This window comes from Polypterus senegalus, chromosome 12, assembly GCF_016835505.1.
Source record: "Polypterus senegalus isolate Bchr_013 chromosome 12, ASM1683550v1, whole genome shotgun sequence".
Taxonomy (NCBI): domain Eukaryota; kingdom Metazoa; phylum Chordata; class Cladistia; order Polypteriformes; family Polypteridae; genus Polypterus; species Polypterus senegalus.
In genome coordinates, this window is record NC_053165.1 from 85,628,763 (window position 1) to 85,646,085 (window position 17,323).

Genomic DNA, 17,323 nt, shown 5'->3' on the forward strand with positions numbered 1-17,323 from the left:
AGTTAAACGTTTAACTCCACCCATAATACACAGGTGCCACGCCCCATTCTACATTCTATTGGTAGTGACCATAAAGTGCGATGTTGAGGGACTGTTCTGCAGTAGGTCACCATTGATCCAGTGGAGCTCTACAATCTGATGATCTGCATTGGCGATTCTCGAAGGGGGGACCCCCCTCTTTAATGAACAATTAGCGGGAATTGTCCAAGGGGGATGGAGATGAAGGTGGTCAGCGATTCTCCAAGGGGCACGGTGATGACAATTTGTGGCAATTCTCCAAGAGAGACAGGGATGACATTTGGTGGCAATTCTGTAAGGGGGATAGGGATGATGATTGGTGGCAGTTCACCAAGGAGGATGGGGAAGAAAGTCAGCTTTAATCCTCCAAAAGTGGAAAGGATGATGGGCGGTGGCAATTCTCCAAGGGAGACATGGATGACAATTGGTGGCAATTCTCCAAGGGGGATGGGGATGAAAGTTGGCTATAATCCTCTAAAAAGGAAAGGTAATGACGGTCAGTGACACTTTTCCATAAGGGGAAGGGATGGTGGTCAGTGGCAATTCTACAAACGGGACGGGGATGACGATTGGTGGCAATTATCCAAGGGGATGAGAATGAAAGTCAGCTATGATTCTTCAGAAGGGAAGGGGATGACGATTGGGGACAATTCTCTAAAAAGGGGAAGGGATGACGGTCGGTGGCAATTCTCTCCAAGGAATAAGGGGATAATGGTCGACGGTGATTCTGGGTCTCGAAGACACAAATACAGCAAAACTGGGTCACAAAAAAAAAAAGAAACGTTTTTTGAAAGCACTGACCTATGGCTAGCATTGCAATGAAGATCAAGTCTTGATATGCCTGCATTGATTAAAAACACATTTCACAGGGCGAGCGGTTTATCGTTTCATAGGAGTATAAATCTCAGAAAACACAACAGGAGACGTTGACATGGAGCTGTGGCCTGTTTGTGAGCAAACCCACGAGATACTTCTGTGACACCAGCCAAAGTGAAACGAATACTCTGTGCTCCATCTTGACCTAAATGTTCAGAGTCTTTCAAAACAGTTCCATGTCACACACAGACACACACTGAAGACCCTTTTGTTTCTGTCCTTTACAGGAAAGTTGGTTATTGCAGACAATAAGCAGCCCATTGTTCTGCGTGCCAGACACATTCTCATTGGGGACAAAGGAGAACTTCATATTGGCAGTGAAGATTGCCCCTTCCGCGGAAATCTCTCCATCATCCTGTATGGCAGGTACGGATAACATCAGCGGTGTTTAGCACTGCATAAGTCTTTGGACCCCTTTACCTTTTACACACTTTGTAAGGTTGCATCTGATGTTGATTTCTGAGATTTCACCCAGTCTGAGACGGCTAAGCACAGATACAGTTGTGCTTGAAAGTTTGTGAACCCTTTAGAATTTTCTATATTTCTGTATAAATATGACCTAAAACATCATCAGATTTTCACTCAAGTCCTAAAAGTAGATAAAGAGAAACCAGTTAAACAAATGAGACAAAAATATTATACTTGGTCATTTATTTATTGAGGAAAATGATCGAATATTACATATTTGTGAGTGGCAAAAGTATGTGAACCTTTGCTTTCAGTGTCTGCTGTGACCCCCCAATAACTGCAATTAAACGTTTCCGTAACTTCTGATCATTCCTGCACACCGGCTTGGAGGAATTTTCACCCATTCCTCCGTACAGAACAGCTTCAACTCTGGGATGTTAGTGGGTTTTCTCACATGAACTGCTCACTTCAGGTCCTTCCACAACATTTCGATTGGATTAAGGTCAGGACTTTGACTTGGCCATTCTAGAACATTCACTTTATTCTTCTTTAACCATTCTTTGGTAGAACGACTTGTGTGCTTAGGGTCGTTGTCTTGCTGCATGACCCACCTTCTCTTGAGATTCAGTTCATGGACAGATGTCCTGACATTTTCCTTTAGAATTCTCTGATATAATTCAGAATTCATTGTTCCATCAATGAAGGCAAGCCGTCCTGGCCCAGATGCTGCCAAACAGGCCCAAACCATGATACTACCACCACCATGTTTCACAGATGGGATAAGGTTCTTATGCTGGAATGCAGTGTTTTCCTTTCTCCAAACATAACGCTTTTCATTTAAACCAAAAGTTCTATTTTGGTCTCATCCGTCCACAAAACATTCTTCCAATAGCCTTCTGGTTTGTCCACATGATCTTTAGCAAACTGCAGACGAGCAGCAATGTTTTTTTTGGAGAGCAGTGGCTTTCTCCTTGCAACCCTGCCATGCACACCATTGTTGTTCAGTGTTCTCCTGATGGTGGACTCATGAACATGAACATTAGCCAATGTGAGAGAGGCCTTCAGTTGGGGTCCTTTGTGACCTCGCCGACTATTACACGTGTGCCTTGCTCTTGGAGTGATCTTTGTTGGTCGACCACTCCTGGGGAGGGTAACAATGGTCTTGAATTTCCTCCATTTGTACACAATCTGTCTGACTGTGGATTGGTGGAGTCCAAACTCTTCAGAGATGGTTTGGTAACCTTTTCCAGCCTGATGAGCATCAACAACTCTTTTTGTGAGGTCCTCAGAAATCTCCTTTGCTTGTGCCATGATACACTTCCACAAACATGTGTTGTGAAGAGCAGACTTTGATAGATCCTGTTCTTTAAATGACACAGGGTGCCCACTCACACCTGACTGGCATCCCATTGACTGAAAACACCGACTCAATTTCACCTTCAAACTCACTGATCATCCGTGAGGTTCACATACTTTTGCCACTCACAAATATGTAATATTCGATCATTTTCCTCAATAAATAAATGACCAAGTATAATATTTTTGTCTCATTTGTTTAACTGGTTTCTCTTTATCTACTTTTCGGACTTGAGTGAAGATCTGATGATGTTTTAGGTCAAATTTATACAGAAATATAGAAAATTCTAAAGGGTTCACAAACTTTCAAGCACAAGTAGTCCATATTCAGATGGACGGGAAACGTATAGGAATCTTCCCAGAGACGCTTCCTTAAAGCTGAAGATCATGACAGATCCCAAACACACGCCGGGCAGTCGAGTAAGAAACAAAATTCCTGTTTAATCCCAAGGCTCCCCAGAGGCTTTCCCTGGCCACTCCGTCACTAGCACTGGTGGGTGTTAAGTGACTCACTGACAGTGACCCGGTGACAGGATTGGCTGGCCGCCTTGCCATCTGTTAAGACGCAATACCACAGCCAGGAAAAAATTCCACAGAAAAGAGCAAAGAAAGGGTAGAATAGGAAAAAGTACTAAACATGAGGCCCACCTTCAGCATCGGCTTGTGTACTGTATGGGTAGAGGTGCCGTAAAAGTTTCAACGTGGCTGCTGAATGTTATTTATTTTTATTTTTTTTTTAACAGATCTATGAGGTGGAAGAAATGCATAATCATTTTTGGAAACTGGAGCGGTGGTCAAAAAGCTCTCCGTCCGTTCAGTTGTGTGTTTGTCCGCCCGACCTTAGACTACAGAATGAATATGTGATGTTCTGAGTAAATGTTAATTCAGTCGCGGCATCGTCACCTTCACCCAGAGCAGAACAGACGCCCGTTTGTCCTCTGCTGAGCCGTCCACATTTCTTCCTTTCACTCTGACCTCTTTTGCGAATGCTTTGCTGTTACGTCTGTTTGCTTTGAGGAAAGGTTAGATAAAGAGCAGGTCGGGAGCTGAGGCTGACATTTATAAAAATCCGTGCAAGGCAATGAGCCGCCGCATGGCGAGATTATCAAGTGTCACGCCAATCAAAACCGGTTTGCCATCCTCCGTCTGAGGGGTATGAGGCCTAATTAGTCAAGCAGGGGATCCAAAGATAATAATAATAGTAATATATTTTATTTATATAGATCCTTTCCTATGCTTAAGGCACTTACAGAATATAAGAAAGAACAGCAGGGTATACAGTGTATAGTATTTTATATAGTATATTGTAAATAGCAAACCAGATAAATAAATAAAGAAGGTTACAACAGTGAATTTAGAGAAAAAAAGCCTAACAGACAACATAATGGATGGTCTCACACGCACATACATACAGGTTACATGAACATCTTGACAGAGAGGTAAACTGAGAGAAGGGTAGTAAAGCCCATCAATCCATCCATCCATCCATTATCCAACCCTCTATATCCCAACTACAGGGTCACGGGGGTCTGCTGGAGCCAATCCCAGCCAACACTGGGCGCAAGGCAGGAAGGAAACCCCAGGTGGGGCGCCAGCCCACCGTAGGGGTAATAAAGTCAAGTGGAGATAAAAGCCTTCCTGAACAGATGAGTTTTGAGTTGTTTTTTAACACTAGAATTACCAGAGCCTACGAAAAAACTCGTACGTCCGTCCCACCTTAAGTCACTTCGCACCTCTCCGTCAGCGTCGTTTGTCCTTTAAATGTGTTGATAAGCAGCAAGCAGTCTGTTATCACATCCCCCACCAGCGCACAGTTTTCTCAGCTCAAGTCTGTTTACCTGCGTGTCAATTGCTTAGAGTTGTATAGAGTGAGAAGTCAAGCAAAATCACACCTTTTATAAATACTATATCGTTATTTGGAACACTTGCATTTCATGTGTGTTCCGTGCCTACAGCGATCTATGTAAACACATCGTTAAAAAAGAAACGTTTTTCATGTTTTAGTAATAATTGACAAAATGTAGACATGAAGTGTATAATGTGTGAAGTCCAAATAACAAAGAAACACTTTCACAAAAGGTACAAATAGAACAGAACAAATGCGCTATAATAAAAACAATGCAGCTGCTCCAGGCGTAAAGGCAAAAGTCTGGCGTCATCCTGCCAATCACCTGTCCTTCAAAGAAACAGCACGGCTTACAGAGCTCGCCAACGCTACACCTTCCAGATCTAAAAACTAGCATGGTGTATGTGCCCAAAAAAAGTCTAACTGCATTCTCGTAGCATTGCTCGCGTACTAAAGTTTCAGCAGGTATTTTTTGTGGCATTACACGTGAAATTTGTGAGCATGCCCTTGACGATCAAACAGAGGAAGCTCTGCAGTATACTTGTGAGTTTATGCTGTAGGAAGATAAGTAAATAAAGTAAAACTAAAAAAAAGACGTTCATTTTGACAAGTACTATACATTTACAGCAGCTGTTACAGACACAAATCAAATGTATGCTTTTATTGTATAATATTAACAATAAGAACAACTCACTACTCAAAACGTTTCTTTTGGGAGACGTTAAGACTCAAACCCACAACCTCCTGAATTGGAGTCAGCAACTCTAACCAGTATACTACCCGAGGAGTCAGGACAACATGTAACACTAACCTGATTTCTTTTTCTTCGGTTATAGTCTTGGGGGCGCCATGCGCATTTGTTCTGTTCTATTTGTATCTTTTCTGAAATTGTTTCTTTGATATTTGGACTTCAGGCTTCACACATTATACACTTCATGTCTACATTTTGTCAATTATTACTAAAACATGAAAAGCGTTTCTTTTTTATCGATGCGTTTACATAGATCACTGTAGACACGGAACACACATGAAATGCATGTCTTCCAAATAATGATTTAGTATTTATAAAAAGTGTCATTTTGCTTGACTTCTCACTCTATACAACTCTAAGCAACTGACACGAAGGTAAACAGACTTGAGCCGAGAAAACTGTGCGATGATGTGATAGAAAACTGCTGGCTGCTTATCGACACATTTAAAGGACAAAAGACGCTGACAGAGAGGTGCGAAGTGTTTTAAGGTGGGAAGGATCTACAAGTTTTTTCGTAGGCTCTGGTAATTCTAGTGTTAAAAGAATTCATGGAGTCAGCTAATCTGATTAATTTCGGTAGGTCATTCCAGAGTCTGGACACTATACAGCTGAAGGCCCTGCTGTCACCCATGAAGTGTAGATTAGTGTGGGGGCACAACAAGATTGCCAGAATCATAGGACCTTAGTGAGCGGGCAGGCACATAGTGATGGAGAAGGTCACTGATGTTGTTTGGCGTGAGGTTATTTAAGGCTTTGTAGGTTATTAGTAGGATTTTATATTCGATTCTGTAAGACACAGGGAGCCAGTGAAGGCGGAGCAGGATGGATGTGATGTACTCGCCGCTGCTGCTGGTTCATTTCAGGACTCTTGCAGCTGAGTTTTGAATAAGCTGGAGCTGTGATATAAGATTAGAAGGGGCACCTGCCAGTAGGGAATTACAATAATCAATGCGGGATGTGATAAAAGCAGGGACAAGTTTCTCAGCATTAGAAAAGGAGAGGAAGGAGCAAACACAGGATACATGACGGAGGTGAAAGTAAGAAAGTTCCTTAATATGATTTATGTGGGCGGAATAAGAGAGGGAGGAATCAAAAATGACATCGAGATTCTTTACAGTAGAGTCAAAGTGAACTTTATTGTCATCTCAACCATATACAAGTATACAGGTAGATGAAATTGCGAAGCTCAGGGTCCACAGTGCAACAACATGACGTGCAAATAATAAATTTAAAATAGAATTAAAATTTAAAATTTTAAAATTAAAACACAAACAAGACAAGACATTGTGCAAAGATAGGACAAAGAAGTAGCAGCAATATTGATGTGTAGGATATGTAATATAATAAATAAATAATAGATATAGATAATACAGAAATGTATCAGTGTATGATAATAGTTGTTTAAGACGTGTGTAAAAAATGACAGGTCAGAGGCAGATCTAATGAGATCACCGGCAAGATGGTCATCTGCCTTGTGAATGAGACCTCCGTTCCACCACATCCCGGCTTTACTAAAGTGGGCTGAAGGATTAGATCTGGCGCCCTGATCCAAACCCGAAAATATGGACCTGGGGGATACAAAATAGTTTTCAAATCCTGTTTCTCTGACTGTCATCGGCTGTAATCATGTGGCACATTTTGCGCACCAAAAATCTGTTAATAAAATTTCTTCTTGTTTTCAATCTGGCAGATCCGATGATTCAGAGGACGCACACCCCTATTTTGGCCAAAAGTACATTGGGATTGGCACTGGCGGGACCCTGGAGATTCATGGCGAGAAGAAGATGGCCTGGACTTTTTTGAACAAAACCCTTCATCCTGGACAGTCGAGCAGCAACAGCTACCTCTACGAAAAGGGCTGGGGTCATCGGGGGATTGTAGTCCATGTCGTCGACCCCAAGACAGGAGAAGTGCTGCATTTGGATAGGTGGGTCAACAGCGGCAGGTAACCTTTACTTGATGTACATGCTAAGAATATGCGGACATCCGCTCCTCCCAAGATCAGGGTGTCGGCCTCAGTAGTTCACACTGTGATGGGCGGCTGGGGTTTTTACCTGGCAGTGATAGAAGGCCCAGGGGTAGAGAGCTTGTAGGGGGCATTACCTCCCCCCAGAATGGCAGTGGGCAGTTCCCTCTGGCTTGGTACACAGGTACCAGGGGTTTGGAGCTTGGAAACTCAGCCTTGTTGGGGCCGATTGGTCACCACCAGGGGGCGCGTGGCAAACTTTTATTCCAGCACTTCTTCCACACTTGGATGTAAAGCTAGGGACACCAGGAGCATTTCCAGGCGCTCTATAAAAGTATCCACCTCAGTCCATTCAAGGGGGGGCCCTGAGTCAGGAAGGAAGAGGATGAATTGTGAGGGAGGAGTAGAGGTAGATGGACTGAGAGAAAAAGCAGTGCTGTGTGCTTTACATTATTACTTTTGGTATAGTACATTGCGTGTCCCACTCTAAATAAATCTGTCTGTTATGTCAAGTGTTTGGGGAGCTGTAGCGCCCCCAGGTGGCCACAACACATCCCAGCAGGTTGCAGGTGTTTGATGCTTAGTGGATCCCAGCTCTGTCATTCTTCTTCTTCTTTCTGTAACATAACTGGCTTCTGCAGTTTGCCTCACGCTCAGCATATGTTGCTGCTCTTCTTTCTCTGCCTATGCTTGCCGTAAGAAAAAGCGCACACCTTAAAATCTTCATGTGGGTTGCTGGAAACCACTTTTAAGATTTACCAGCCAATGGTGTGCAGTTGATGCTGTGGCTGGCCTTGTTCATCTGCAATTTATTTCATGTGTAGTGCACAGCCAATTCTGAGGCTGTCCATCGTGTTCTTCCTATCATGTAAGCGGCTTTGGCAGTTTGCTTAATGCCCAGCAGATGTCGCTGCTCTTCCTTTTCTCTTTACCACTTCACCTTCCCCATCAGTTTGACTATACAGTTTGTCATTAAAAAGATGCCAACCCTGATAACATGGCATAGGTTTCTGGCAGCCACATTTCAAGAGTACCAGCTGTTTGTATGCAGTCGGTGGTCACAGCAGTCCTTGGTCATCTGCAACTCACTTCACGTGCCATGCGCAGCCAATGCCGAGGCCATCCGTCACGTTTTTTTTATCACGTAAGCAGCTTCTGCAGTCTGCTTCATGTCCAGCTGGGGTTACTGCTATTCATTTTCTCTATGCTATGTGACTTTTTCATTATGGCTGCCTATGCCATTTGCTGTAGGAAAGACGAAAAACCTCAAAACCTTCACACGGGTTACTGGCAGCCACATTTTAAGAGTTACCAGCCGGTGGCGCTCCCTGTTCATTCGGAATTTACTTCACCTGAGCGCACGGTCGATGCTGAGACCATTCGTTAACTTTTTCCTATCATGTAAACAGCTATTGCAATTCGCTTCATGCCCAGCAGATGTTGCTGCTTTTCTTTTTATCTTTGCCATGTCACCTTTTCCATCATTTTGACTATGGAGTTTGTTGGAAGAAAAGACGCAGACCTCCAAATGTTACGCTTCACCAGCCACAGTCACGTCCGAACCTTTTCATTAAGTCCAACATCGAGGTAGTAGCCCCAGTAGCTGCAAATCGTGCGACAGACACGACCTTAAGCATTTTATTAATATTGCCAGCTCCATTCCACATCATTATAAGGTGAAATAAGGTTATGATCTCATTTCTTATTCAATTTTCCTGACCTTTTTGAATGTACTTTGGCAAAAAATTCCTACAACTGTTAGAAAAAATAAAACAACTTGATTATAACACATACAGCAATTCGCTTTTGTAAATTTCAATATGCCCTACTTGAGATGCAATACGCTTCTCCCATTCCTGGAAGCATTTCCTGTGCTCATCGTTTCTAATCATGTCTAATGTCTGGAGTTTTCTTGGATTCCTTCCACGGCAACAAATCTCCTTCCCCTTAGGGCTCAGTTTTAATTTCGGGAACAAAATTTAGAATTTCTCTGTGGGATTAATAAAGTTTATCTAATTTCCTCTAATCCGTTTTAAAAAAAAAAAGAAGTTGCAGGGTGTGAGGTTTGGCAAATACCAGGGGCGTGAAACAGCAACCGCTCTGTTTTTGGTCAAAATCGCTTTGACTGGTGTAAGAGAATGAAGAGACCACGGAAAAAGATTTGGGGTCCAACCTGGCACCCTGTATACTTGGTTTGCAATGAAGAAGAAAAAAAAAAAAATCAAATAATCAGTGGGGCCACCAGGGGGCGTTCCAGCTCCCCAAACACCCAACACAGACAGGCATGGACACACATGGTAAAAGCACAAAGAGTCTTTTATTGTGGGAAAGCACTTCTCAGCAAGCGTTTCCCACCACCACGGCCAGAAGTACAATAAAGCACTGTATAGCATACAATTCTTTGTCTCCGTCTCTCTCCTCACAAGCTTTGTCCACCTTCCTCCTGATTGTGAGGCAGGCAGCTCCTTTTATCTCCCACCCAGTAGTACTTAGGGTGTTACAAACACATGGTCTGAAAGCATTTACGGGTGAGACAGAAGTAGGGCTCCCCAGTCCCTGCAGCACCCCCTGGTAGCACCCACAGAATTCAACATGGCTGACTTGAAGAACTCCATTCCCCATGATGCCTTGTGGGAATCCAAGGCACTGCTGCTATCTAGTGGTCCAGGGGAGATAATGCCCTGTGCACAGGGTGAGACAGAAGTAGGGCTCCCCAGTCCCTGCAGCACCCCCTGGTAGCACCCACAGAACCCAACATGGCTGAATTGACGAACTCCATGCCCCATGATGCCTTGTGGGAATCCAAGGCACTGCTGCTATCTAGTGGTCCAGGGGAGATAATGCCCTGTGCACACTCTCTCCTCCGGTTCTTTAATTCCTCGGACTCTGGGGCTCAGAGACAGCAACGCTATCCACTATATTAAGTATGGTGGATTAGATGTCCTTGAACTGTCATCTGCAGTTAGAGTCACGCATTTTTTCCTTGTTCTCCTTCAGGTTTGACACTTACAAAAGTAAACAAGAAAGCATACGCCTGGGGCAGTACGTGGACAATGTGCATGATGGCATGATCTTGGTAATGGCAGTCAGTGATGAAGGATCCACCAGCCTGGAAGACTCGGCCAAGAAAGCTGTGGCAAAGCTGGGGAGCAAGCACTTCCACCTGCTTGGATTTCGGTAAGGCTTCCACCGTCGCTTCTGTACGGACCGACGGCAGTGCTCCTAGGTTTAACAGAGGGTTTAAAAGTGATAGCGTGTACAATATGGCCTCCTGCGAACTTTAAGAAGCAGTCAATGCCACACTGAAACAACAAAAGCTGTGGTTTTAGGATGTGCTGTCCAGATTGGAGCAGAGCAGAGGTGACTTTAATAGAAGAAATGGTGGGTTATGGGGGTGAGAATGGCTTTCTACATTTCTGAAGGATAGGACCTTTATGATAGATAGAACAAACTTGGGAGATGAGCAAACATTTGAGTTGATGAGATCTCTTGGTGGTCCGTCCCCCCCCATCTTCTTCTTTGTAGATGGCCTGCTCTAGCAGATTTCCAGCAGTGCCACACTCTTTCCATTTCTTAATGTTTGACTTATCTGGATATTCAGAAACTTCAGCATTTTCTTGTCTCCATTCCAAGACTTATGCTCTTCTTCGAGCTGCTTGGAGTGTTCCTTGGTCTTCATTGTGGACCGTAGGTTAAGCCCCTATATTGACTCATCACAAAGCTGGCCCATCCAGATGAGTTGCATCTAGATGACAATCAGATGAACTAATTCTGGGATAGTGTAGCAAGAGTAAAATGTAGATTAATTAACAAGTAAGGCCTTATACAAGATAGACCAGATGGATAGCGTAGTAGGCAAGATTAAAAAATTTAGAAAGATTAACAAGAAACGGATTGTATAGGAAAGATACATAGATAAATATTTTAGTATAGTCGTCAGGATCACAAAATTACATAGGTAGAGAGATAGATGGTGTAGTAGGCAAGATTAAAAATTTGCATAGATTGACAAACTCATTGGATAGATAGGTAAATGGTATAGTAGGCAAGATATGCATTATAGATTAATAAGAAAAGCATTATACAGGATAGATAGATATGAAAGGCACTATAGATAGACAGACAGTGTAGTAGGCAAGATTAAAAATTTAGAAAGATTAACAAGAAACGTATTGTACAGGATAGATAGATAGATAAATATTTTAGTATAGTCGTCAGGATCACAAAATTACATAGACAGGTAAATGTTATAGCAGGCAAAATATACATTTTAGATTAGTAAGAAAGCATTATACAGGATATATAGATATGAAAGGCACTATAGATAGATAGACAGTGTAGTAGGCAAGATTAAAAATTTAGATAGATTAATAAGAAACACATAGTATAGGATAGATGCATGGATGGATATAAAATGCACTTTATAATGATGGATAGACAGATATGAAAGACAATATTAAATAATTGATAGATAGATAGGAAAGGCACTATAACCTATACAGAATATATTCAAGATGAAACAAAAGACATAAATAAAAATAAACTACATTATTGTCACATTTGTTTATGTCAATATTCAAATTCAAATTTAAATATTAATACGTCAGAAAACCCATAGCCTGGTTGGAGGTTGCGTTGCAGTATCTAATGGCAGCTGCTCTCAAGCCCTGTGGTAGAATCAGCCTTCCTATCTTCCATTACAATGCGGTGGGCTGTCATACTGGTACAGAACATGCCCAGGGCCCAACATGCCCCTTACAAAGAGGGCAAACCCCACAGAGGTCAAAGCTGCCTTGATGAATAGTGAGCCCTTCCAGATGCCAGAGTGGGTGTGAAGGAGCCATCAGAGGGGTGGTTAGCTGTACCACTTGCCCCAGAATTAGATTTCTTTGGAGACTTTCAGATAAACAGGAGGTGATGGAAGGCTACCAGGAGACTGTCAGATTTCTTCAAATAAACTGCTGCCACCTGGAAGAGATGTGGCCCTGTGTCTTACCGTGAAGGAGAAACCGCCAAAGAGGTGCAAGGGACCCAAGTGTCAAGTGTACACCTTCTAACGAGGAAGCCCTGCTGTGAGGACAGCAATCAAGACAGCACCCTGTGAAGCTCCTCATGGGAGTGCAGATTCAGACGCGCCAAGAGGATGAGAAGCTTGTTGACCATATGCCATGTTTTATTTAAGTCCAAGCAAGATGAAGGTCATACTCATACATCTAGAACAGGGATCAAACAGACATCTAGATAAAAAAAGGTCAGCCACAAACAAGCAAGATCAAATAATCTTTGGATAAAACAGAATCCAAAACACAGGCAATAAAGGGCAGGAAGCCAAAAATGATACAAATCCTAGACGGACCAAAGGTACCAAAGCAATGTGGCTGAGCAGAGCCCGTCCGTCATGTGACTGCAGTGAGATTGGTGCTACTGATAACAGGGGCCGCTGGCAGCAGAGTGCCCACCATATCCCGTAACCTGACATTGAGAGGACAGGGGTAGGGGTTTGGTAGTCAGGTCCACCTGGGCTAGGAGATATATATATATAACTTGGTCTCATCCATTTCCTGTTCTTAGGTTTAAATAAAACATTTTATGTAATTTTGTGGTTTTTATTCCACTACCACAATGAGTATTGGCAGTCTGAAGCTCGTAGCAGTAAACAGAGTTATGGGCTCACTTCTCACTTCCTCGAACTGCCAAGTCGTAAAACTGCAAGCATTTTTAGTAGTCGGCCATAGCCAAGGTGTTAGGTAGCCAGGAGGTCCCATAAATAGGGAGGATCGGCGCTTTGAGACGTAATTTGGGTTTGTTGATCTCCCGTCTGATGCGATTGAATTTAGGGCCTCATCGACAGCGTTCATCCTTGTTGTGAGTCTCTCATAAATGTTTTCATTTTTTTTTCTTCTGACATGTGTGACCCCTTGGAATAGTGACGTTTTTTTCATTTGAGTCAATGTTTTTGTGACTAATACCTTGGGCTTTGTTCACTTTCAGTTTATGTGTTTTCCTCTCTGACTCATAAACCTTATTGGATAGCTGCATGAAAACAACAAAATCAACCCGGCGCCCCTAAATAACCCCGACCAATAGAATCATCCGCTCTCCTCCATTGGCTGTCTCCGTTCATGCACTGATCCGCCGTACGCCCTCATCTGTGCCTCCCCACTATTTGCCTGTGGACTTCATGGCTTGACTTCTGTCCTGACGTGCCATGTGACAGACAGGACCTTCTATAGACAGGTACACGTGTGCCTTTCTAAATGATGTCCACTCGATTCAAATCGTGCCTCAGGTGGACCGCCATCAAGTTCCAGAAACATCTCAAGTAGGATTCAAGCAAACCTGAGCATAATTTGGAAAGTCACAGCAATGGTTCAGAGCCTCGGAACAATAAGGACGAGGACAGGCCCTTCAGCCTAACAAAGCTCGCCAGTCCTGTCTACTTAATCCTTCTATAATAACACCAAGTCGAGCTTTGAAAGTCGCTCAAGTCCTGCTGTCTGCCACACGATTTGGTCACTTATGGTCCAGGTGTCTGTGGTTCTCTGTGTGAAGAAAAACTTCCTAATGTTTGTACAAAATTTACCCTTAAGTTTTCAACTTGTCCCCATGTTCTTTTGAAGTCACAGCTTTGACCCACTGGACTAATTCCCTCCCTCTTTTTTTATTCTTGTCAGCTCTTAATCTTCCTTTGCTTAAAATGCTTACTTTTAAATGAATGAGAGTAGGAGCAAATGGAGTTATCACTTTGAATGTTTTAATGTCTATATATGTTACATAGAATGTCTGTCTGTCTGTCTCCTGTACAATCTTACACCCTTTGACGGATGTGCACCAAATTTTCCATAGTTGCCCTCTAGGAACATACGGACAAGATAGATTACTTTGGAACCCAAAATGTTGACCCTTGGGGTCCCAGTGTTTGTTTTGTATTTTCTGTGTGCTACAGTTTGTACACCAGTGCCACCTGCTGGCTCAGAGTGAGTGAAACATCCAATCAGACTGAAGGCAGCCTAGATGACAAAATGAGCAGAGCTTAACATGACTTACCTGTCCAACAGCATGTGCTGCTTCTACCTACTGTAATATACCAAAGGAGTATTGTGTGCTTTTGCAAGGGGATGCTAGAACACAAAACCTGGACCCTGGGGCTCCCAGTAGGATTTTTTTTCCCTATTGTGTGCTATACTTTACACAGCAATGCCACCTTCTGGCTCAGAGACAGTATTTACAGTCCTATACCCTTGGACCGATCCGCATCAAATTTTGCATAGTTGCCCTCTAGGACATTATAGACAAGTAAGAGTACTTTAGAACCTGATATTTGGACCCTGGCACTTCCAGTGGGTTTTTTATTTCCTGATTGTGTGCTACACTCTGCACACCAGTGCCACCTGCTGGCTCAGAGTAAGTATTCACAATCTTACACCCTTTCACTGATCTGCACCAAGTTTCCCATAGTTGCTGTCGAGGACCATGTGCACAACAATGCCACCTTCTGGCTCAGAGACAGTATGCCCTCAAGGACAATATAGACAAGGCAGACTACTTTAGAACCTGATATTTGGACACTGGCACTTCCAGTGGGTTTTTTTTTTCCCTGATTGTGTGCTACACTTTGTACACCAGTGCCACCTGCTGGCTCAGAGTAAGTATTCACAATCTTACACCCTTTGACTGATCTGCACCAAATTTCCCATAGTTGCTCTCGAGGACCATGTACACAAGACAGACTACTTTGGAACCCAAAATGTTGACCCTTGGGGTCCCAGTGTTTCTTTTGTATTTTCTGTGTGCTACAGTTTGTACACCAGTGCCATCTGCTGGCTCAGAGTGAGTGAAACATCCAATCAGACTGAAGGCAGCCTAGATGACAAAATGAGCAGAGCTTAACATGACTTACCTGTCCAACAGCATGCTGGGGTATTGCGTGCCTTTACAAGAGGACGCTGGGTGACGTTTGATCGAGAGTGCAGCACAACACAAAGGAGAACCCAAGGGCGCTTCTTTAATTCCAGCTTTGTCGTTTTTCCTTCCCAATGTAAGCACTGCCACCTTGAACTAAGAGAACAAGTTGGATGTGACAGCATTCACGGTTGCAACCCGGCAAGGAGTTTCCTCAGTTCTGGTATCCAACCAGACTCTAAAAAAAACAGATTCTCGACTCGCAAGAGCGAAGCCATCGATAAAGCAGCCTTGTACATGACAGATGGGGCAGCTGGCAATACCAACAGGGCCACCATTTACAAAACTCAGAAACCTTTGCTTCCTTTCCTTTATCCCGTTCTACAAATCCACTCGGATAACGCCGGGTACTTTGGCTAGTGTATATATTTGGAAATTCAAAAGACATCTTTTTTGTTTTTTCACTTGTAGTACCTAAAAATTAAAAACCATTCTGAACGAAATATCTTGAAAAAGTCCCGCTGACAGGCCAAAGATATTCTTATGCTGTCCCGGGGTCTTTATAACGATTACAGTGTATACAGTAGATGTTTATCCTCCATTTTTGAAACAACGTGAAGTGACAGCATGTGTTTTTATTTATTTTGTATTCTTTATTTTGTCTTGTATTAGGAATTTGTTAGTTTTCGCGTACCCCTTGGGGTCAGAGTGCAGGTTAAGGGCCTTGCTCGAGGGCCCAACTGAGTAGTATCTCTTTTTTTGGTTGTAATGGGGATTCGAAATGGCAGCCTTCCAGATGCCAGCGCCAATCCTTAACCTCAGAGCCACCACTCTGCCCGGTGGTCTGAGGAAAGAATAAGGGGCCGTGTCAGAAACACAATCCTGGGCCCACCCCTTTTGCGTGATATAAAAATCGCATTTTTCCTCAAAGATCTCCTTAACGTGGGACTTGCCCCTCGATCCGTGTTTGGACTTCTCAGCCGTCGTGTGTGATTGCCTACTCTATAATAAGTGAGCATACATAAAACATTGGTATCTGTTTGGCTCCTTAGGCATTCTTGGAGTTTTGTTACAGTGAAAGGAGATCCAGCGTCCTCTGTGGAGGATCATGTGCCCTATCAAGGTGAATTACACTTTTACTTTGCATGTTTAACAAGCCAGACTGAGGGGCTGTAATGGAGTACCTTTTTAAAATTGGGGTCTCCCGAAATACTAATATTGTCGGTTTTTCCATTTGTCACAGGAACCAAAGCTTCAACTTCGGCTAAAATGTCAAAGGTGTTCCCGTCTGGATATGGAGAGCATTTTAACATCAGTGTTGTCAGTGAGTGGATCCAAGGTAACAGACTGCGTTCATCTCAGATTGAAGTGTGATGTGTATGTGATGTGCGATTTCCTCGGTGATCATTTTATTATTTCTCTCTTTGGGAAGACAAGAAATGGTCTGAGTTTCATGCAAACTTACATCAGCAGCTACCAGTTCTTTAATGGCCCTTTTATGGTTCTGTACTGGGTTCTGTGGTTCCTTGAAGAACCTTTGCTTGACTGAGCACCGCTTCATTCTGGGACGGGGCTCTTTGCATTTGACGTTCGTTCCTTCTGCTTTGTAAAATATCCTGACATATAGAAAGAAAATTGGAAATCTTGAAAGTATGGGAGGCTACCTAGCAGGATGCTAACAGATTAAGTAAACCGGAGGGATTGCCTGCAGCAGGAGCCCTTTTAAAATCAGGACTTTCTGGGGGTATTTCACAAATCTGTGACCATCTCTTCATGCCTATTTACTGTATGGAACGTGTAACGGATTGAAATAAATAAAAGGGTTCTTTCTGGAACCTTCTTGTGGATGGGTCTTTTGGGAAATCAAATGTGGACCCCCATGGCTTTGCTCTGAGGAACCGCTCTGGCACCTTTAATTTTAAGAGTGCAGGCAAGTTATTTGGTTAGTGAAGGGACTGTAAGAGCCTGAGACGACATGGGGACTGATACCCCGTCTCTATTGGGGACGTCTTTCCACAGCCTGCGGACCCGGCAAGGGAAAAAGTGTCCGTCTCCCTGTATTTACTTAATTACTACAAACATTCTACAAGTATCAGCAAAGTATTGAATGTTAAAAGCAACATGCTAATTATAACAATAAGATAATACCAGCAGAAGAAAAGATGAACAGATTGAAAAGTCTGGATGTGAAAGCTTAGGA

General features: G+C 43.1%; 1 protein-coding gene across 1 annotated transcript in view; it reads left to right on the top strand.

Moving 5' to 3' along the window:
• Window positions 1-17,323, top strand: part of LOC120541272 (cell migration-inducing and hyaluronan-binding protein-like) — a 218,309-nt gene that overhangs the window by 128,968 nt on the left and 72,018 nt on the right. The window contains exons 4-8 of the mRNA XM_039772755.1: window positions 1,122-1,260; window positions 6,946-7,182; window positions 10,219-10,398; window positions 16,176-16,246; window positions 16,367-16,462. Coding sequence (XP_039628689.1) covers window positions 1,122-1,260; window positions 6,946-7,182; window positions 10,219-10,398; window positions 16,176-16,246; window positions 16,367-16,462 — 723 coding nt within the window. The remainder of the gene's footprint in view (window positions 1-1,121; window positions 1,261-6,945; window positions 7,183-10,218; window positions 10,399-16,175; window positions 16,247-16,366; window positions 16,463-17,323) is intronic.